Source organism: Lissotriton vulgaris, chromosome 8 (genome assembly GCF_964263255.1).
Source record: "Lissotriton vulgaris chromosome 8, aLisVul1.2, whole genome shotgun sequence".
Classification (NCBI taxonomy): Eukaryota; Metazoa; Chordata; class Amphibia; order Caudata; family Salamandridae; genus Lissotriton; species Lissotriton vulgaris.
Genome location: NC_141696.1, coordinates 735364475 through 735386435, shown reverse-complemented (window position 1 = coordinate 735386435; position 21961 = coordinate 735364475). Strand labels below are relative to the sequence as shown.

Below are 21961 nucleotides of genomic sequence, written 5' to 3'. Positions count from 1 at the left end.
TCCACACCTGCCCCCGCAGCATCCGCCTCTAAACCCTCCTAGTCCGTGCTTTTCGGCCCATGTGACGCCAGTGGGAGGCAGGGTTCGCCATCACCAGTCTCACTGGCGCACAGTCACTTCAGACAGGTGGGTGCTGCAGATTGTCCGAAGGGGCTACTCCCTCCCCTTCGAGACGACCCCTCAAGCCATGCCACCGCAACACCACTGCGTATCGGGGGATCACTTGCGGCTCCTACAGGAGGAAGTGTCGGCCCTCTTGGCCAAGGGGGCCATCGAGCGCGTTCCTGGGCCAGAAGTAGGACGTGGTTGCTACTCCCACTACTTCCTGGTACCCAAGAAGGGCAAAGGGGGCCTACGCCCTATCTTGGATCTGAGGAACGTCAACGGCTTCCTCCGGAAGGAGAAGTTCAAAATGCTGACACTAGCTCAGGTCTTGGCTGCCCTAGACCCAGGAGACTGGACGGTAGCGTTGGACTTGCAGGACGCATACTTCCACATCCCTGTCCTGCCGGCCCACCGGCGTTACCTGCGGTTCACGGTAGGCCTCGAGCACTTTCAGTTTACCGTGCTCCCCTTCGGCCTTACCAGCGCCCCACGGGTGTTCACGAAGGTGATGGCGGTGGTCGCAGCTCACCTGCGCAGGTTAGGGGTTTCAGTCTTCCCCCTACCTAGACGACTGGTTGTTGAAGGCGGGCTCGCCCCAGGCAGTCGTCAACCACCTCCAGACTACAGCGGATCTCCTGCACCGGCTGGGATTTTCCATCAATGTGCCGAAGTCACACCTGTGCCCCTCTCAGAAGCTCCTTTTCATCGGAGCGGTTCTCGACTCGGCGCAGTTTCGGGTTTACCCGCCCGAACAGCGGGTTCGGGATATACAAGCCCTGATTCCGATCTTCGGGCAGTTATCCCGGGTTTTGGTCAGGTTGACGCTGCGGCTTCTGGGGCTGATGGCCTCCTGCATCCTTCTGGTGCATCACGCACGGTGGCGGATGCGGGCTCTGCAGTGGGACCTGAAGTTTCAGTGGGCCCAGCACCGGGGCAACCTGTCCGACCATGTCCTGATCTCGGAGGGCACTGCGAGACAGCTGCAGTGGTGGCTCACGGACCACGATTGGGTACACGGCAGATCCCTCTCCCTTCCCCAACCGGAGTACGTGGTTGTGACGGACGCGTCCCTCCAGGGCTGGGGAGTCCACTTGGGAGAGGCGGAGATCAGAGGCCTCTGGTCTCCGGCGGAGTCCCGGCTCCATATCAATCTGTTGGAGCTCCGGGCGATTCGTCTGGCACTGAAAGCATTCCTCCCGTCTGTCCGAGGGAGTGCAGTGCAGGTGTTCATGGACAACACCACCGCCATGTTGGTACTGCAACAAACAGGGCGGGGTGGGGTCGTGGACCCTATGCCAGGAGGCTCTGCGCCTCTGGCAATGGCTGGAACATCAGGGCGTGACTCTGGTGGTTCAACACCTGGCAGGTTCTCTGAACGCCAGGGCGGACGAACTCAGCCGTCGGTGCTCGATGGATCACGAATGGCGTCTGAATTCGGACGTGGCGCAAGGCCTCTTTCTGCGATGGGGAGAGCCTTGGTTAGATCTATTCGCCACCGAAGAGAACGCACAATGTCATCAGTTCTGCGCGTTGGAATTTCCAAGGCGGCACTCGCTCGGAGACGCTTTTCGTTGCGAGTGGAGCTGCGGTCTGTTGTACGCCTTTCCGCCTATACCTCTTCTGCCCAGAGTGCTGAAGAAGATCAAGCGCGACCGGGCACAAGTCATCCTTGTGGCTCCGGACTGGGCATGAAGGTACTGGTATCCCGAGCTACTCAGTATGTCAGTCGATCCCCCGGTTCGTCTGCCTCTTCAGGAGGACCTTCTGTCGCAGCAGCAGGGGACGGTCCTCCACCCGAACCTGTCCAGTCTCCACCTCCATGCATGGAGATTGAGCGGCGGCAGTTGAGGCCATTTGACTTGCCTCCTGAAGTTTGAAACATCATTCTGGCAGCCAGGCGTCCCTCCACAAAGACGGTATACGCCTGCAGGTGGAACAGATTTGTGGCATGGTGCACAGCAAAGGCTGTGGATCCCCTCAATGCCCCTCTCTCGGAGGTTCTTCTCTTCCTTCTTTCTCTTGCCCAGCAGGGCTCTGCTCTGGGCACTATCAAGGGCTATCTTTCAGCTCTTTCAGCCTTTCTGAGGCTGCCTGACTGACCTTCTTTGTTCAAGTCCCTATCGTAAATCGATTCCTGAAGGGCATCACTCATACTTTTCCTCCTGTTCCCTTCGTGATGCCTCAATGGGACTTGAACCTGGTTCTCACATTTCTGATGTGCGCTCCCTTTGAGCCACTTCACAACTGTCCTCTTCGCCTTCTTTCTTTGAAGACTGCCTTCCTGGTAGCCATCACCTCTGCCAGGAGAGTGAGTGAGCTCCAGGCTCTTTCTTGTAAGCCTCCTTTCCTTTCAGTCCATCCGGACAAGGTTGTTTTGAGGACTAGGCCCTCCTTCTTGCCTAAGGTGGTCACGGCCTTCCACATTGGGCAGTCCATCACATTGCCCACCTTCTTTCCGCCTCCCTCGAGAGAGAGGAGGAGAGACTCCACCGTCTGGACCCAAAACGTGCGCTCTCGTTCTATCTGGATCGCACACGCCAGTTCCGGGTGGATGATCAACTCTTTGTTGGGTACGCGGGCGCTAAGAAAGGGAAAGCGGTGCACAAGAGGACCATTTCTCGATGGATCATCATGTGCATCCAGGCGTGTTACTCCTTGGCTAAGAAGGAACCCCCTGTTGGGCTGAGGGCTCATTCTACTCGAGCCACGGCCACTACAACTGCCTTGGGCCGCGGTGTGCCCTTGCAGGACATCTGCCAGGCAGCTACGTGGGCCTCGTTGCACACGTTTGCAAGGCACTACTGCCTGGACAGTCAAGTCAGGAGGGATGGCTACTTCGGCCGTTCCGTTCTCCAGGACTTTCTGGTGTGAATATTGGTTCGCAGACCCACCACCACGGGGATGGTATTGCTGGGGTATCTATTCTAAGGTAAGGAATCTATCACTAACGTGTCTCTTTCAGATGCACAAGTTACTACTTGTGTAACGATATATCTGTAAGAGACATTAGTTAGTGATAGATTCCTTACCGACCCACCCATCCTCCCCGTTCTGCGAACCGATATCTAGGGTTAAGGTCATTCCCCTTCAGGGCCCTAGTTTCTTGGCACCAGTGTCGGTTTTTGTCATGGCTCTGCGCTTCTGGCGCGGTAAAGCTGTGGCTAAGAACTGACGTCAGCACGCGGAGGGGGCGTCTAAGTACTCCGACGACGTCATCACGGCGCCGACGACGGACGCGGAGCCCCAGACAACGCCTACCGACGCGCAAGGGTACTGCTACGCAAAACTTTCCGGATCCAGTCTGACGCCTGGGGATATTCTAAGGTAAGGAATCTATCACTAACTAATGTCTCTTACAGATATATCGTTACACAAGTAATAACTTGTGCATCACTACCTCTGCTCTACCTTACTTTTTAAAGTGCTTTCTTTTTACATTTTCCCTTTAATTTATGTACTGAAAAAGGGATACATTATTAGCATTACTTTTTTTTGCAACTCTATCCCTTCCCTTAAGCTCCCTCTTTTATGTTTTTATTTTTTGAAGTTTTATATAGTGCAAACTAGACCCAAGTTATTGGGGCACTTTTGATGAGCACCAATTACATTACACAAGGTCACTGGTCTAGGCACGGGATATTAAGTGATTTGCCCAGAATCACTGGATGTTCAACCGACGCTCTCTCTCCAACCTGGTTCCTCAGTTGCAAAGTCAGTAGCTCTGCTGTAACACCACATTCCCTCCCCTTCCGTATTGGTGTTTTAGAGTTTTAACACAATAATGGTTGTAGCCTGTAACAACCAACATTGTAGTAAAACTCTAAGAAACATGGGCGTATTGTCTGTTTGTCAGAGATGTCAATAGACAAGTCTGTGTTTGTATTTCGCAATATTGATTTCCACAGCCTCAGTTCCTTAATTTGCAGCCATTGCTATATTGTTGAGCTTTGTGGTGTCTTTTTCCAGGTATACAACATACTTAATCCAACAGTTGTGAATGAATAAAAATGGTGTATGCAATTACTCCCTTGAATCCTTTCCTCTCAGACCCTCATTCCCATTAATCGAGAATGGACCTGCAGAAAAACATAGTCCTTGTCCCCATCTCTGTTTGCTCCACCTTGGATTTTAATTTCTACAGTGTACCATTCATCTGTGAGACCTTTCAGTCTATGCAATTGGTAATTTCGCTGAAGTCTTAGGTAGTATATGATGGACTGCCCCTGTGTTAAGGTAGCAAGACATGGGTAACATACAGCTCCTACTTCCTCAGGAGCCGCGCAAACTATGCGGGTATGGAGTGAAGAAGGATGTGAGGATGGGCACACATCCGAGGGTTGCTCAGATTTATCAGTGTTGACCGAAGTTGGAAACCCAGCTAGGGCTTCACTGGTTCCTGCTACCCCGTCTTACACTCTAACCTCCTCTTGTGCCCCAAACGGCACCAGACCCCAGACTAGCCAGGCTAGGACCCAGATAAAGAGCACCTCTTCTGGAGCCCAACTGGTGCCTTCCCCCCGCTCAGTTGTTTTCCAGCAGATATTTTGGTCTTTACTTTCCGCTTTCCAAAAAGGATGAAGGTATGAAAAAGAACAATATCTAGCAAAACTATTTAGTGTTAATTTGATTCTAGCAGTGGGATAACAACATGAAACCAAAGCATTGATGTTGTTTTTAAATCATATACCTAATGTCTGTTGTGCAGTACTTAAAATAACTGTTAGCAGACTTGCCAGTTAATTGGAATGCAGTTTCATATACTGAAAGTCTTTTGTACTGTACTTTAAATACCTCTGCGTTAGCAGACTTGCCAGTTAATTGGAATGCAATTTATTTACAATAGTCTATTTTATGTAAAGTGACACTTTTTATTTTAACTTGCAAATGCTTTACTTGTCCATAGTCTTTTGTTATAGTTTGCACTTACAGAGCTTCACATTCTTTAAAATTCTTGTACTGACGTCACACCTTTGTTTGACCACAAAAAAAGAAAGACTAGGAACCTGCCACATTTAAATTAATAAAATAATTTGTGTTGGAATGTTAAGCCTAGCTCTTCAAACCTGAAAAATTGATATTTTCTTAGTAAACCTTATTTTTGATATTTGTCTAATTAACACAATATCTGTTTTATAATGACTTTATGGTACCACTGAGTCGTGCTAAGGTCTGACCATACATCATTCCTTCAACACTTACTATCAGATCCCGGGAAGTATCACTGCCTGCATATAGACTCCTAATTTGTTGCACTCTGTAGAATGGCAGGTTGCTTGGTGGAGCAAATTCTTCCTCCACTGTGCAAAAGTAGCGCCTAGTCAGGCAAACACAGTTTATCTTAGGACAGTCTCATCTACTCAGTAGTGTTGAGCTGATGTAAAGCAGTAACATCCCAAAACTTGGATCAAAAAAGATCTGAGTAAAGATCCCCAGGTCAGTTTAAGTCAGAAAGTATTTGATGATTAAAATTAAGACACCACAACAAAAATTAAGGCCGTATCTGTATTAAAATTTTTCAAGTAACAGTTCCATTCCACATGGCTTCTCATTCTGCATAACAATTAAGCAAAAGGGGGTTCCCATGATGCACTGGGCCAGGGACTGACTAATTTGCATATAGCCAGGTTCTGAGCTGGGATGGTGCAGTGAGCTAAAAAACGGTGTTGGATCAAGCCCTGATCTCTTGACTGGGTGAGAGTATTCTGTTTAATTCAGAAACTCTGTCCATCACCACCCCCTGTTGTTTAATTATTTTGTCCACCATAAGCGTGGAAGGGTATACTCAGACGTGAGTCCCTTGCTCACTGCACCATCAGGATTCAAGCAAGCCGGGCCGAAGACGGCTGTAATGCCAGAAACCGGTCCCCGGAAGCTTGTTTCCTTCCCAGTGAAAGAATTGGCTTGGTAGTTTGGTCTGCCCTGTTCCCATGATGCACTGGGCCAGGGACAGACTAATTTGCATATAGCCAGGTTCTGAGCTGGGATGGTGCAGTGAGCTAAAAAACGGTGTTGGATCAAGCCCTGATCTCTTGACTGGGTGAGAGTATTCTGCTTAATTCCGAAACTCTGTCCATCACCACCCCCTGTTGTTTGTTTATTCTCATTCTGCATGGGCGGTCATTGAAAGTACTTATAATTGGCCACTGGAAGCTTCTCTGTACACACTCCAGGCACCTTCTTGTCTTCAGTCAGGCTAAAAAGGCTGGATGGGAGTCATGCACATTGTTCAGGCAGGCACAGTTAACTTCTATACTTCAAAGTTCCTGTTGGAGTGTCTTTGGCTTGCATTTTCACCACAGACAGTCTTTATCTGAGCTTTCAGAGTCTGCCTAAGCCAGTAAATGCTACCCCCTCGTTTCTCAGTTGTCCATTCAGTTCTTGATGTTGACAACAGAGTCTTTACCTTCCTCTTTAGGTATACTAATGTTAAAGGCATATGAGCTGCAGAATGTACACTGTGCATAGATCGCCATCTGGTGTTGGGCTCGGATGTTTTCATGTTGTTTTTGTCTTCGAAGAAGTCTTGCAGTCACGAGGTTGGTGACTCCTACGGTCAACAGTGCGCATGGGCTTCGGCTCCATCGGTAGATTGTTTTTTTCCGCCATCGGGTTCAGATGTGACTTACAGTGCTCCGGATCAGTATTCACCCCCCTTCGACGCTCAATCACACTTAGCCGACGGTATTGTCTCAATCGGTGCCTTTGACGCGCACCCTCTACAACTTTCTGTTAAACTTCGACACCTGCAAACCTCAACGCGGGCCGTTGGTGAATGAACTCCATTTAAGAAATGTCCACCGTGTGGTGCTAAGTTTCCACACTCTGAACTCCATCCTGTTTTCAATCTGTGCCTCTCTCCAGAACATCGAGAGGACGATTGTGAAGCTTGTCTCTCATTCAAGACGAAAAAGACCATCCGGATCGCCAAGATCGATGCTGCGCCATGCAGACAGGCACAGGTTCCATTCTGGACATCTTCCATCCAGGTCCCGATAACCTTCCAGAGCCAGAACAGGAAGAGATTCCGGACACCGAAGTAGACGTCTCGGACGCCGAAGATGACATCACCCCAGCTCAAAGGGACGTGAATACTGATACCCCAGCCCTGACCAAGCCCATACCAATGGCTCCTGTAACACCTTTGCCTTCGGGCTCAGGTTCACACCGTACAAAAGCTTCGAACGCCCTGGCCCTGCACCGAAGGACAAAGAAAAGCCATCCAGCTCGAGCCAACCATCCGGTCCCAAGAAACCACCTTTGGCACCGAAAGCTCAGTGGTTCGAGTTGCCACGCCCTCTTGCACCGGGAAAACATTCGGCACCGAAATCTACAAAAGACCCCTCGGCAGCGAAGCAGTCCTATAAAACATCAGCACCTAAGCGGCCGTATAAAGCATTGGCACCAAAGCAGCCAGATAAGCCACAGGCACCGAAACAGCTGGATAAAACTTCGGCCCAAAGCACACAAACAAAATTTCTACACCGAAACACGCAGAAAAGACTTTGGCGCCCAAAACTTCAGAGCCAAGCCCATCAAAGGACAAGGCACCAAAAGCTTCGGAACCAGAGAAGGATGCTGTTCTGGACAATGTCCCAAAACATCCAGTTTCTAAAGAGAAATCTTTGACGCCAATTAAAACTATCGATCCGGAAGAGCTTTTCTTTCCCGATCCAAAGCAGACTACCATCTTTATTCACCCAAATACTGGTCACATAGTCACAAAGCTACCTACAAAGAGGAAACCAGAACATTTGCCACAGGCTCCAGTTCCTCTAAAGAAGATTCTTATAGCTACTAACACTTCACCACCACCAGTTAACCCTAATTTAATCATTTTGCAGCCACACTCTCCACAATCAGAGGATAGTGCCAATTCACATGGGAATGGGCAACTGGATGAAAACGTAATGCCATTAGATCCTGATGATTCACCACAGGAACCAGACCCATGGCATGATTATAATACGGACCCTGATCTAACCAATGATCCGGACTTCTACCCCTCAAAACCATCCCTACCAGATGACAATGTGAGTTTTGCCCAGATAATCAATAGGGCTGCTACATACCATAAAGTCAAACTTCATTCAGACCCTGTAGAAGAGGATTTTCTATTGGAGACTTTTGCCCAACCACAAAAATCTACTCATGTCTTACCCATGTTACAAGGCCTTTTTAGGCACGCTCTTGAAGTGTTCAAGGACCCCGTCAGAGCTAGAATTCCTAACCCCAGACTAGGCATAAAATACAAAGCAGCTCCCACTGACCGTGTATACAGCAAGGGCCAACTTCCCTTAGATTTGCGTGCATTGGCAACCACTAGTGAAAGGGCAAACTCCCAAGGGTCAGGTAACACACCAATTCCTTGAAAGAATCTAAAATATTAGACGCCTATGGCGTCTCAAGCTGCAAATTAATGGAGAATAGCAAACACACAAGCCCTTCTAGCAAGATACGATAGGGCCCACTATGATGAGCTAGAAAAGCTCATTCAACATTTACCTCAATAATATAAGGACAAAGCCAATGACCTTATACAAGAAGGGAAACTCATAACCAATACTTCCAGCAAATGTGCGCTTGACGCAGCAGACACCGCTTCACGTGCAATAAATACCAGTTTTTTGCTATGCAGACACGCCTGGCTCAGGGTATCTGGGTTTAAAGAAGAGGTACAAAATACCATTCTAAATCAACCATTTGATCAAGAGCACCTCTTTGACCCTGCAGTCGAGGCATCTTTAGAAAAGATGAAAAAAAGACACGGAGACCGCAAAGTCTATGGAAGCCTTGCCGTCACCATCTACCAGAGGCGCCTTTTATGGAGCAGGTTCCAAAACAAATACATCAGAACACCCGTCCTCATCCTATGAAAGTCCCAACCAGGGCTCCTTTTCTAGAGGATACAAATGAGGCGGCTACAGAGGTAACAACACCAAGGGTAGAGGCAGAGGTAATAACACCTTCAACTCCTCTAATAACAGTGACTTCCCTACGCTTCCCCCGATCATCCCACTCCTGTCAGGGGATGCCTCTCTCAGTTTCTACCTGTCTGGAAATCCATTACAACGGACAAGTGGGTAAAACAGATTATCCAGTATGGTTATTGTCTGTAACTCACTTCTACACCTCCCAACATTCCTCTGACAGCTTCCAATGTCATTAAAACACCTGACGCTCCTCAAACAGGAGGTCTTAGCAATGTTACAAAAGGATGCAATCGAGCCATTTCCTCTGCTTCATCAGGGCACAGGAATCTATTCCCTTTATTTTCTAATCCCAAAAAAGGACGGCTCTCTCAGGCCAATACTAGACCTCAGACCGCTCAACTTTTACTTTCAATCAGACCACTTCCACATGATCACTTTACAAGTGCTTTCACTTCTACAACAAGGCGACTTGCTCTCCACTCTAGATTTAAAGGAAGCCTACTTCCACATTCCCATAAATTCTGCTCACAGGGAATATCTCACGTTTGTGGTAGATGGTCAACACTACCAGTTCAAAGTGCTCCCATTCGGAGTCACTACAGCACCCAGGGTTTTCACCAAATGCCTCATGGTGGTTGCAGCCCATCTCAGAAGACAACAAATTCATGTCTTCCCTTACCTAGACGATTGGCTCATAAAAGCAAACTCCCACAAAAGCTGTGTTTAACACACACTCCAAATGATACAGTTGCTTCACAGTCTGGGATTCACAATACATCTAAGCAAAACCCATCTCCAACCTTCCACAATGCAACAATATCTAGGGGCTAAGGTGAATACTTCCATAGCCCTAGCATATCCCAATCCCGTCAGGAGAAATGCTATACAAATCCTAGTTCAAAGATTTCAACCACAACACTCACTACCAGCAAGTGTTCATGCAGCTAATAGGAATGCTGGCCTCTTGCATTTTTCACGTTCCTCATGCAAGATAGCAAAAGCGCACATTACAAGAGTGTCTAGCACATCAGTGGAACCAGGCTCAAGGTCAACTAAAAGATTAGGTGCTGGTGGACGACCGCACCCATCGCTCTTTGCAGTGGTGGACCACAAAAAACCTTTCCAAAGGTCGTTCCTCAAGCCAGTCCCACAGATTAAGCTAACAGATGCATCCGTCACCGGCTGGGAAGCACATCTCCAAAACCATACTGTTCAAGGTTTATGGACCTCTCAATAAAAGCAATTGCACATCAACGACATGGAATTGTTTGCAATCTCTCTAGCGTTGGAGTCTTTTCAACCGCAACTACTAGACAAAGCTGTCCTAATCCATACAGACAACATGACCGCAATATATTGCATACAAAAAAAAGGGGGGGGGGCGCACACTCTCCAGTTATCCCATCTAGCACAGAGCATCTGGAGATGGGCCATTCCACAGAAGATCTACCTCCTCGCAGAACATCTACCAGGAGTATACAATCAAATAGCGTATCTGCTCAGCCGTCAAACACAGCAGATCCATGAATGACATTCCATCCTCAAGTTATTCCATTCTTTCACATGTGGGGACATCCAGACCTAGATCTGTTCGCCACACACCAAAATGCAAAATGCCTAAACTTCGCATCCAGGTATCCACACCCATTGTCCAAAGGCAATGCGCTATGGATGAATTGATCAGGCAAATTTTCTCAGGCTTTTCCTCCTCTCCCACTCATTCCATTACTAGTAAGGAAACTCCAACAGCATTCCCCCACAATGATCCTTGTTGCTCCAACATGGGCAAATCAACCATGGTTCACAACTCTGTTGGAACTATCAGTAGTGCCACATCAAAAGCTGCACCTCTCACTTAAGCTTCTCACTCAGAACTATGGAGAGATAAGACACCCAGATCTCAACCTTGCGATATGGCTCCTGAAATCCTAGAGTTCGACTATCTTAATCTTCCGCCAGACTGTGTGAACGTTATCAAAGAAGCTTGGAACGTAGCATTTTTAGTCATCATCACATCTCTCAGAAGAGTGAGCAAACTCCAGGCATTAACCATACAAGAACCATTTTTACAAATCCATCATAACAAAGTGGTTCTTAGAACAAACCCAAAATTTTAACCCAAAGTGGTATCTGCCTTCCATCTAAACCAGTCTGTTGAACTACCAGTATTCTTCACTCAACCAGACTCAGTGGCAGAAAGAGATCTTCACACCCTCGATGTTACAAAAGCATTACTTTACTACATTGAAAGAACGAAATCCTTTAGGAAAACCAAACAACTTTTCGTAGCTTTCTCCCCAGCTCATAAGGGCAATCCTATATCTAAAACAAGAATTGCAAGATGGATTGTAAAGTGCATACAAATATGCTACCTTAGCCAAACACAGGTTAACCATTCCCCCCTAAAGCTCATTCTAAAAGTAAACTAGAGGCATCTATGGCATTCTTAGGGAACATCCCCCTAGAGGACATATGTAAAGCAGCAACTTGGGCCACACCACACAACTTCACAAAATACTATTGTGTAGATGTGCAAGCAAAACAACAAGCTAGTGTGGGCCAGGCTGTATTAAAAAGACTTTTTCAAACCACTGCAACAGATACAGGTAGCCACCGCTAAAGAGGATACTGCTATATAGTCTATGCATAGTGTACAATCTGCAGCTCATATGCCTCGAAACGGAAAATGCTACTTACCAGTATGCCTGTGTTCTTGGCATGTAGAGCTGCAGAGTTGTACACGCCCACTCATTCCCCAGATACCTCTATCTGATCCAGTATTATCTTAGATACATCACGCATGGACATCTTTCTATTTCTCACTGCTACATCTAACCCTATTGGCAAAAAACAATCTAACGATGAAGCCGATGCGACGAAGGAGGAGACATCAACTTCGTGACTACAAGACTTCTTCAAAGACAAAAACAACATGCAAACATCCGAGCCCAACAGCAGATGGCGATCTATGCATAGTGTACAACTCTGCAGCTCTACATGCCAAGAACAGATGTGTACTGGTAAGTAGCATTTTCCTTTCTGTGAATGTAAGTTTACTTTGTCACTCACTTCCTAGTTTCAGCAAAGAAATCTTGCCAAGTCCAGTGCCAAATGAGATACAAATGATTGTAACCCAGAGAGTTATCTGGAGATCAGCTGGCACTGATCCTTTCATAGAACAAAATACTTGGTATGATCATTCTAGGTCACACTCTTGTAGTCTTTAGTCAGCTGTCCTGTACCACACAATGGTGGGTGGGTGTCTGTCTTCCCCAGACATTAAGCTGTGTTTGGCATTTGGGGGCATCGTATCTGTAGTCTTGGTAGCGAACGGCCGCACACAACCACCCACTTCTTGCTTCTGGGTAGAGGTCAGTGTCTCTTCGCGCAAGCAACATGCAGATATATGCCTGTGTTAAATCCAGCACTTCAGTCTGAAACACAGTCAGTTATAGCACATAGCAGACATGAGAGGGTACAGTCCTTACTCTGTTCCCCCATCTATAGTTTACTATAGTCTCTGACTTACGGGGAAAACTCTGTTAAGTTTGTGCTCAGTTCAAAGGTTTTACTAGTAACATTCAAAAACTGGACCGCCCTTGCATAGCCACTCTACACGGATTCACTCCCATGGAAAGCCAAGTCTGGTCTGACTTGAACTAATTTGATGACCCTCTGATCTTAGGATTCTGTGAAAGAATGGTCTCGAACTGTTTTTCTTTCGCTGACCATTGAAGCTTTACTGTACGAGTAGCCGTAATCCCGTCCATAAATGTTTCACTCTTAACCATCCTTAGGAAAGTACTTTCACTGCCTCCACCACATTAATACTGTGGTCCTGCAAGGGCAATCAACCTTTCTGCAGCTCTTTTATGCAAAGAACAGACAAGTTGTGCGACTAGAAACTAAATGCAATTAACTTGTATATCGTAAAGGAAATGCATGTTTTGAGAAACCAGTTGAGTTGAGTTGAGGGAGAATTTGTATAGCGCTACTTTACCCGTAGGCGTCAAGGCGCTAAAGATGAAAAAGGAAAGCTGTGTGAGGAGAAAGCGGGGTGGTAGGCCTCCCTGAAGAGCCAGGTCTTTAAAGCCTTTCGGAAGAGAGAGTGAGAGGTGAGTTCCTTAATCTCAGCCGGAAGAGTATTCCAAATTTTAGGAGCACGGGAGCTGAAGGCTCGGTCGCCCCATCGGACTTTGTTGGTTTTAGGAACAGACAAAAGATATTTATTGGCTGAGCGAAGTGCCCTGCCGGGGACGTAAGGGGTCACCAAAGGTTTAATGTCTTCAAAGCCAAGCCCGTGCAGTGCACGATGGGTGAGACACAGAACCTTGAACTCTTTTCTGGCCTGGATAGGAAGCCAATGAAGGTCCTTCCTAATAGAGGTGGCTGAGGCAAGCCTCGGGGCATCAGCAACAAACCGGGCTGCTGCGTTTTGTATTGTTTGTAGACGCTGTATCTGGGATTTATTGATTCCAAGGTACAACGAGTTACAGTAATCTAGCCTTGAGTAAATTAGGGCCACCGTAACCAGTTTACGGGCATCGGTGGAAAGATAATGTACTAATTTCCTCAAGGTTCTAAGAACACCACAGCAGGTAGAGGTCGTCCTGCTGACTTGTTTTTGGAAGGAGAGCTTGGTATCAAAAATAACATCTAAGTTCCGAGCAGATTGGGAGGGCGATGGACAGGCTCCAAGGGAGGGAGGCCACCAGTCCATTGACCAGATCTCCTCCTTGCCTCCGAAGATCAGCACCTCAGTTTTTCCCCATTCAATTTAAGGGAATTCCTCACCATCCAATTTGCAACCGCTTCCATGCAGTTCTTAAAGTTTCAGGCTGTAATATCAGCAGTTTGAGAAAGAGAGACCATAATCGGAGTGCCATCAGCATAGGAGAGAACTTCCAGCCCAAAAGATCTTACAAGCCTGGCAAGAGGTGTAACATAAATGTTAAAGAGGTTGGGGCTCAGGGACGAGCCCTGAGGCACCCCGCACTGCACAGGTTTAGCTGGGGAAAGAAAGTCACCCAGCTTGACCCTCTGTGCACGGCCATCCAGGAAAGATTTCAAAAGACTTAAGTGCCGGTCCGTCCACTCCTATCTCCTTGAGCTGTTCGACTAAGATGGAGGGGGATAGGGTGTCGAATGCGGCAGTAAGGTCGAGCAGGACCAGAAGAGTAGTCTGGCCACTGTCGACCTTAGCACGGATGTTATTGGTGATGACTGTCAGGGCGGACTCGGTACTATGAGACCTGCGAAAGCTGTGCTGGGAGGGATCAAGATGGCTGGAGTTCTCCAAGAAGGCACTCAGATAGTGATTTAAGTGGGCCTCTAGCATTTTTGCGGGTGCTGGGAGTAATGAGATAGGCCGAAAAAAATTTAGGATCCTAGGATCCAACGAGGCCTTTTTAAGAAGGGGCTTAACTATGGCCATTTTCCAGGGGGTCGGAAAAGCACCTTGATGGTTGGCCAGATTAATAACTTCCAGGAACGCAGGGAGTAAAACATCTCTGCATTCTTTGAAGACCTTCAGAGGACAAGGATCGAGGGGAGAACCTGATTTAAATGCACATTAAGTTGCTCTAGAGTGATCAGGGGGAAAATAAGAGCTACCCTGTGGTGACTCTGTAGGGTCTTCTGTGACAAGATATGGCAGTGGGGCTGGGGGGGGTCCTAATTCTTGGTTAAGCGCTTCTAAGCTAGAGTGAATGTCAGCTATCTTGGTGTGGAAAAAGGTAGATATCTGGTTACAAAGCTCCTGGGTTTCTGTTACCGGATTAGGGGATTGCAGAGCTGACAGGGAGTCAACAATTTTGAACAGTTCCCTAGAGGAGCTGAGGGAAGCAGTCAGTTTAGAAAAATGTAGTTTCGTTTCTGCGAGAACCCCAGTTTTGTAGTCTTTGAGTAGGAGTTTGTGTTTCTTCTTGTGTTGGGGATTCTCATTGCACAAATAAACATAGAATCTAGCAGAGAAAAAGGATGGGAAGCATGTGAAAATTTGGATTTTCTACAGAGTACATCTGAAAATAAAACCATTTTCCCTTAAAAAAAAAAACCAGTAATCAAACCATATTGTGAACTCTTAGGACCTTTTCACAAATGCTTTAATTCCCAAAGTTATCAAGTACATAAAATATAGGATTCTGCATACAAATCTAAATCACTCATTCATGGAGTAAACATTTTTATACATCGATCTACTTGCTCAGGTAGAGAATTCCACCCATCTAGAAAGATGTCCTTACAAAATTAAATAAGGGGTAGGAATAAGAATACAAAGGCAGGAATTAGTGTAAACGTTTTTCAACACCCATGAAGCCCTGGTATGAACATCACTAAATAGAAACGGGTGTCATTTTTTAAAAACACAATCTGATTTAGAGTAATGAGTGGCAAGTGTACTTGTGGAGATTTGTGGATTTCTAGGAATTGTCCATTTTTAAGTCCTGGCCAGCTGTCATAAATTCTATGAGGAATAAATCTTCATCTACAGTTGCAGTTTCCAACAACTTTGTGAATTGTCCCTCAGTTCAGACACGGTCTAGTTTTGTGGGTTAGCAGAGGAGTTTATATATCCACCCTCTGATCTTGTTATATTGTTGAGACATTTCAAGAAGGGCTGACAATGTTTCTCAGCAACAGTGTCCTGGTGTCACTAGTCTTACACCTGCAAGTCTCAGTCACATTTGTAAAACAAGTGTGACCACTGCAGAATGGTAACACTTTTAGTAATCCTTCTTTCTAAGCTGTATCCGGTGTAGGGCCACAATCCTCATGGCCTTATGTTGATGCATAGATTATGGGTACCTTGCTTTTGACTCTTCAAAGGAATACTTTCTCCTTTAAACATGAACAGTCTTGTCTGCATAATTTAGGAAGGTAATGGTATGTCCCAAAAATCAGATGACACAATAGAAGCAAGTTCCCCTATTGACAGCTTATTGGTGGATAGGATCCTAAAATTAGAGCAGGTCTTCTATAAAAGCCAGATTAATTGTAGTTTAAAGTACTCCCCATTGTTGTCCCCTGATTTGCTTTCTGTTTTTGTCATGTAATTTTTCATTTGTAGTCCCCTGTAAAAAGTTGATTTCCTCTTGAGGATGGTAACATAATCTCCCTGAATGTCTTTTGAAATCTGTGATTGTAGATCTCAGATGTTGATAGAGAAAATTATTTTACGCATGTGACTTTTGGGGATTTGTTGTGCCAATAGCAATTGCACAGTGTCTATCTGATATTGACAGCACAAGCAAGCCCTTGCATTGAAGGCTTTCAGAGGAAGATGATTAGTACATTTTGTGTGTGGCATAATTTGTAGATCTAGGTCAACAGTGCATACCTGAATTAAGTTTGTTGAATAGGAAATACTGCAGCGAGTTGTGCTTTAAAGGACCCCGGTATTAATAACAGAATGCATGGAGCTCAGATGTCCATTCTGTAAATAATTTTATTGAAGGCTTCTGTGGCTGTCCGTCAATGTGCTTTATTGATTTCGTCCTATGTAGGAATGGAACTGCTTATCATTCATTGATTAAAAGATAAAAAAACACAATCAGATTTTTGAGATTTGCCCATTGGCAGAATTAGTGAAAGTATTGCTACTTGTTCGGGAGATGTAACATTTGCTTTAAATGTACTGTATGCCATTTTGGCCGTTTAACAGAAAAGTAATAGAGTAAATAATTTTTAATACAAATTGATAAAATGCATTTTCTGAAGAATAGAATATGACTTTCTAAAACTGCATAGAGGTCTTGTTTCATTTTCTTTAATGATTTTGAGTTGATCACTAGTAGAGTACAATGTAACGTACCAGTTTACTGGCTTTCTTTTTACAGTATCTGTGGATCTTTTGCCAGTCTAATCATTTGTCTTTATTTTTCTTGACAGATCATACTGAAATAATCAGAAATGGAATGGATTGTCAAGACACCTCATTGAGAATAGCAAAGCATTCTTACTGTACATACTATCCAGTTTCCTCTATAGAGTTGCCACAAACTGCATGCTAATAAAATAATGTTCTTAATATGGACAAACCACAAAAAACTAAGCAGCTAGTACTGCAACATTATATATATTACATAATATATATGGTATGTTTAGTATATTCCCACTTAAAATAGTTAACTACCTGATACCAGCTGTGATGTTAAAGGGTAAAGTGTACTTTAAAAGAATTTGTAAACATGGTTTCCTTCCTAGGACTGTTGTCTTATCTCCATAACTATAGCTGATGCAGATGATTTGTTCCATTATTGTTGTAAGACATTGAATGTTATAAATCTTTCAGGTTTAGCAATAATTTCTTTACATTTGCAAACAACTATTCAAATTTAGACTCTATTTTAATGTTTGGTTGCCCCCATTGACTAATTAAAGTCTATACTCATGTTCACTCCTTAAAAAGATAAGACTGAGAAGAAAAGCAAGATAAAGTACCCTAATCATCCGTAAATCTGATTTTTACAAATCAGGGTTAAGCACAAATTCCGAGAATGCAAATGAGCTTAACATCAGCAAGCCTGGAGAAAGTTGCATTCATACATGGGAATTCTAGAATAACACAAACCAAGAAAATTAAAACCTTTGCACAGTATGGTCTTCATACACAAAAAAGTGAAAAGAGTCTTGAATGAGTTAACCAGTATATTTATAATGTTTTCTAAATAAGACTTTGCAGAAGTGCCTAAATTTTGACACAGTACATCAAACTTGAAGTAAATGAGGCGGATGCCAATAATCTAGTGTAAGCGATTAACCTGTCATGTTTGTGATCTGAAGGTTACCAAAAAATAAGCTGAGTTGTTTGCTGAGACGTAACTCTTGTAAACTCTGGAAGAAATGAGGCTGTAGGTTGAGGAGATGCTTAAGATATTCAAAATCTACTCTAGAACACCTTAGTCACACAAAACTTGATTGTGACTCTAAATCTATGTTACTTAACATTAAAAATGTAGTTAGTTCGAGCTAACAAACCATAAATGTTATGCATTTTTTAATTGGAGTGAAAAGGGTTGTAACCGGATTACAGCACGGAATATGTTTTTCATCTTTTTCTTTTAAATCATATGTCATGCCTTGAACATATGACAAGATGTTAAATACAAGTATACATGTTATATATACATATACATATTGAGAGATTTTAATGTTTGTTTCTTTTTAAAAACATTGATGATTTCACAGGATGCACCTGTGAGATTATTTTAATTTAGACTTGGTTTAAGGTTTATTTCAAGCACTATTGTACCAAATATTTCCTATTTCAATTTTTTTTATATGTTGCACATTTGTCACATTAAGTACATAGTTTTTAAATTATAAATTTAAGAAAGAAAACAGCTGTTATTAAAGGTTATGTATTATTGAATGGAACATCATTTTACTTTTGTGACACATTACTAATGATTGAAGTATTTTATCTTAACAGTTTCAAAATTGAATGTAAAATATTTAAACCGCTGGCAGCATAACTGGTTGTGAAAAACAAAATATCCTAATAACCATAAATTGGTGCATCTAGAAATGTATCTGCCATTCTAACTCTTGTATGTCAGTGTCTGATTACTATCTATTTATATTATAGTTGTAGATTTGATCATCCTAAAGCACACACAATCTGAGTGTAAATTAACATATTGCATCTGATGTTGCAGTTTTCATTTTACTTAAAAACAATTCTATAGCTCCACTTCAGTTTATTATTATAGAATCCCATTATGTACTTTTATGAACACAAAGGTATTTATGGATGTTTGCCATCATTATACTGATGGTTGAAAATGCAGCGTACCGGAGTCTGGTAAAGTTGTTTCTAACCATATTTTTTATGATTATTTTTGATTTCGTAGTTTTTAGTAAGATATTACAAGGTAAATTGTAAACTTTGTTTAACTATTTTTTGTTTAAAATTCTTAAGATCTTTTTTGTTTTATGTTAACTTTTTATGTTGAATAGTAAGAATTGTGATTCTACATTGTTTTACAATCTTCTGTATATGACAAATTTGAGCCCTTTAACAATCAAGCATGACCTATATGTAGCCCCGTTGGGAGAAAAAAACCTAGCAATGAAAATGGTGGACAGTCTATACAGTTTCCAGAATTTTGATGTTGGCAGAAAAAAATGGAGTGAAAAAAGTACATTAAAAAAAACTAAGGAACAGCTGTGCATATTGGTGTCAGCAAACAAGTTTGCATTTTATTCATATGTAGTTTTATAGACATTCTGGAATGTTTGAAGATTTGAAACTATTTTTCTGTATAGATGCCATTATTTGCCAAAAACTTTATTTGTATTGAAGAGGAAACATACAATATGTACTATGGGTAAATTAATAATGCTTTGTTTAAAGGAAAACAATCACCAGACACCTAAACAGGACAGTGTATGCAGTACTGTTACAACTAAATGTCAGTTTCTCTGAGAATGTGGTCTCACATTTTATTTTGGTAACAAAATAATTCGTCACACAAAACAGCAGACTATTCATATGGTATATAAATGATAGCAGTATACTATAGATTCTGACTGCATCTTAGTTTATTACCTATGACTGTAACTATTAGCAATCTGTTGTATTGTTGATTACGTTTTTGTTGTGAGGTTAAGTTCATTAAACCAATGTGCAACCACTGAGATAAAGAAAAAAAATGTAAAAAAAAAATTTTGGGCGTATCTTTATTTGTACTGCTGTTAATTCTGTGGTGCATAGAGCTTGCACAATAGTGTATGACCAAACCCAGCCGAAGAGTGATCTGGGCAGCATAGTAGGTGCATATACTGTTAAAAGTATGCGTGCAGAAGTCACTTTTGCTGTAAAAGAATTGAGATGACCATTTAGTTAGATATATTTGAGAATAAGGAGAAGAAAATCCAGGCCCAATGCCTGCAACAACAATCAATGGCTGAGAAAGAAGTTGTTCAAGGGATAGAGAAAGACAAGATGGCAGTGAATGCCGTGGAAAGTGCAATTACTTGTGTAGAACAAGAGCATATCCTTGAGGATAAACAAGTTGCTTGTTGTAAGAATATATAAGAAAAAGTGGAGAAAGGAAGCAAAGAGGCTGTGAGAAAGCACAGATATTAAAACCAAAGTGGAAGAGTGATCGATGCTAAGGAGGAAAGGACAGGTCAATTGAATGGAACCAATGGAAATAAATATTTGTTGTATTGAGATGACAATAGTTGCTAATGAGAAAGAGGTGCAGATCGGTAGGGCTTACAAGCAGTAGGTTTTTAAAGAAAGAGTATGTTTTGCGGTGGTAAGAATCTAAGAGATCCTTGCTAAGCAGAGTAAAGGTGCACGTAAGTAGAACAGTTTAATAATATGTGCTTCGATGCAGGGTGCTGTGAAAGGCAGTTCAAAGAAAAAGAACATAACAAAAGTGATGGGCATACGTTTAGAGAACACTAAAGACCTAGACTTATCTCAAATATGTGTGAAATTCAAGCTTCTCGCAATGCTGCTAAATATAGAAAATGACTCAACATAAAACCACTTTCTGATGCCAGGCTGTCAGTGCTGAAGTGCAATACCCACTGAACTTTTCTATCAAATAATGTCGACAAGTCATTCAAACACTGCTTTCCTGAAGGAGAACATTGAAATGGTTCAAATAGGCCACTTCTTATCTAATCAATGGCATCACCTGTAAGCTGCAGATCTGTAGGTATTGTTGGGGTGATTCATAAGAGTCATAGTTGAACAATACAGAATTAAGTTGTTAAAAGTCACACAGGTATAACACAAGGATTCATTGAGGAATGGCACTGAATAGCAGACTATAAGTAAATATTGATTTTACTTTGTCATTTTGTTCTTTCTCATTCATTTTTTGTTGGCACGTGCTGCCTTTTGCGGTTGGAGAAGTAATATAAATAGAATTGAACTTTATTGTATTTGTTTAAAAAAATCACAATAATAAAAGGTGAGTAAAAATGTAAGAAATATTCATAACCAATGTATCGTTAAGAACAATTTCACTTAAAATGCATTCTAATTGGGTTCTAAAACCATTGATGTCATAAAGAGATCAATTTCCGAAATATAATTGACTGGGTTTGATTGCCTGCAATGCTGATGGGTATGATGGGATCAATATGCCATTTTGGGATATTTTCTTGCAATTTCAACATTTGTTACATTCCTTCAGTTATGCCATTTAGTATTTTGCCATTATTGGCATTTTGGGGGATGCTTGTTGATGTATTTAATCTGTCTGTTTTTTGTGGACAGGGCGCGTTTGGACATTTCCTTGTGTTAGTTGAGTTATTGTCATTTTATACTTGAGTCAATGTTAAAGTGCTACTTTTGGCTCCAGGAGGTTAAGCTTTCAAGCCCTCACTATTTTTTCTCTAAAAAATTGGAACTTTTGTTCACTATTGTTTTTCATTATGTGCATTTTCTTATTTGGTTTGGCCTTTCCAGTTGAGCTTTCTTAATTTCTTCATTATGTGCTTATATGTGGTTCGAAAGCATCTGCTGCCTCAGGTTGGTCCTTCCCTGTTGTGTTACCCAAAGTTTCTATTAGGGAGTTATGCATGTTGAATTTTGATAGATCCGTGTCTCCGGTATCGATCTTTGAGAGAACCGGTATCCCCTGAGGGTTGTACTCGCTGTATTTAGCAACTTGATTAATTTCAGTGAATTATTTGATTCGTTCACTATTGGTTTGGCTGTCTCGTTCGGGAGTATAACTTCGAGATGGCTTGTCTGGATAATATCCTTACTGTTGTGCTTTACACAATCTGACATTTTGCTACTACTGTCACTGCCGGTGATATCATTTGTTCTTGATTTATGTTTTTGTCAGAATGGGTCTTGTAAGTTTACTCAAAATGAACAACAATCTTTTGTGGTAGCAGTTGTGAAATGTCAGTCAATACATAAAGGGTATGGGATTTTTTTTGTAAAGTTATCT

General features: G+C 43.1%; 1 protein-coding gene across 30 annotated transcripts in view; it reads left to right on the top strand.

The window, feature by feature from the left end:
- The window catches only part of MBNL2 (muscleblind like splicing regulator 2), a 658937-nt gene extending 640078 nt beyond the window's left edge, over window positions 1-18859 (top strand). For all 30 annotated transcript variants that reach the window (XM_086934635.1, XM_086934638.1, XM_086934636.1 and 27 more), the window contains one exon: window positions 16926-18859. Coding sequence is in view for 22 of the 30 variants with exons in the window: in XM_086934638.1 (XP_086790764.1) it covers window positions 16926-17047 (122 nt within the window). In the remaining 8 variants the exon portion in view is untranslated. The remainder of the gene's footprint in view (window positions 1-16925) is intronic.
- Window positions 18860-21961: the final 3102 nt, after the last annotated feature.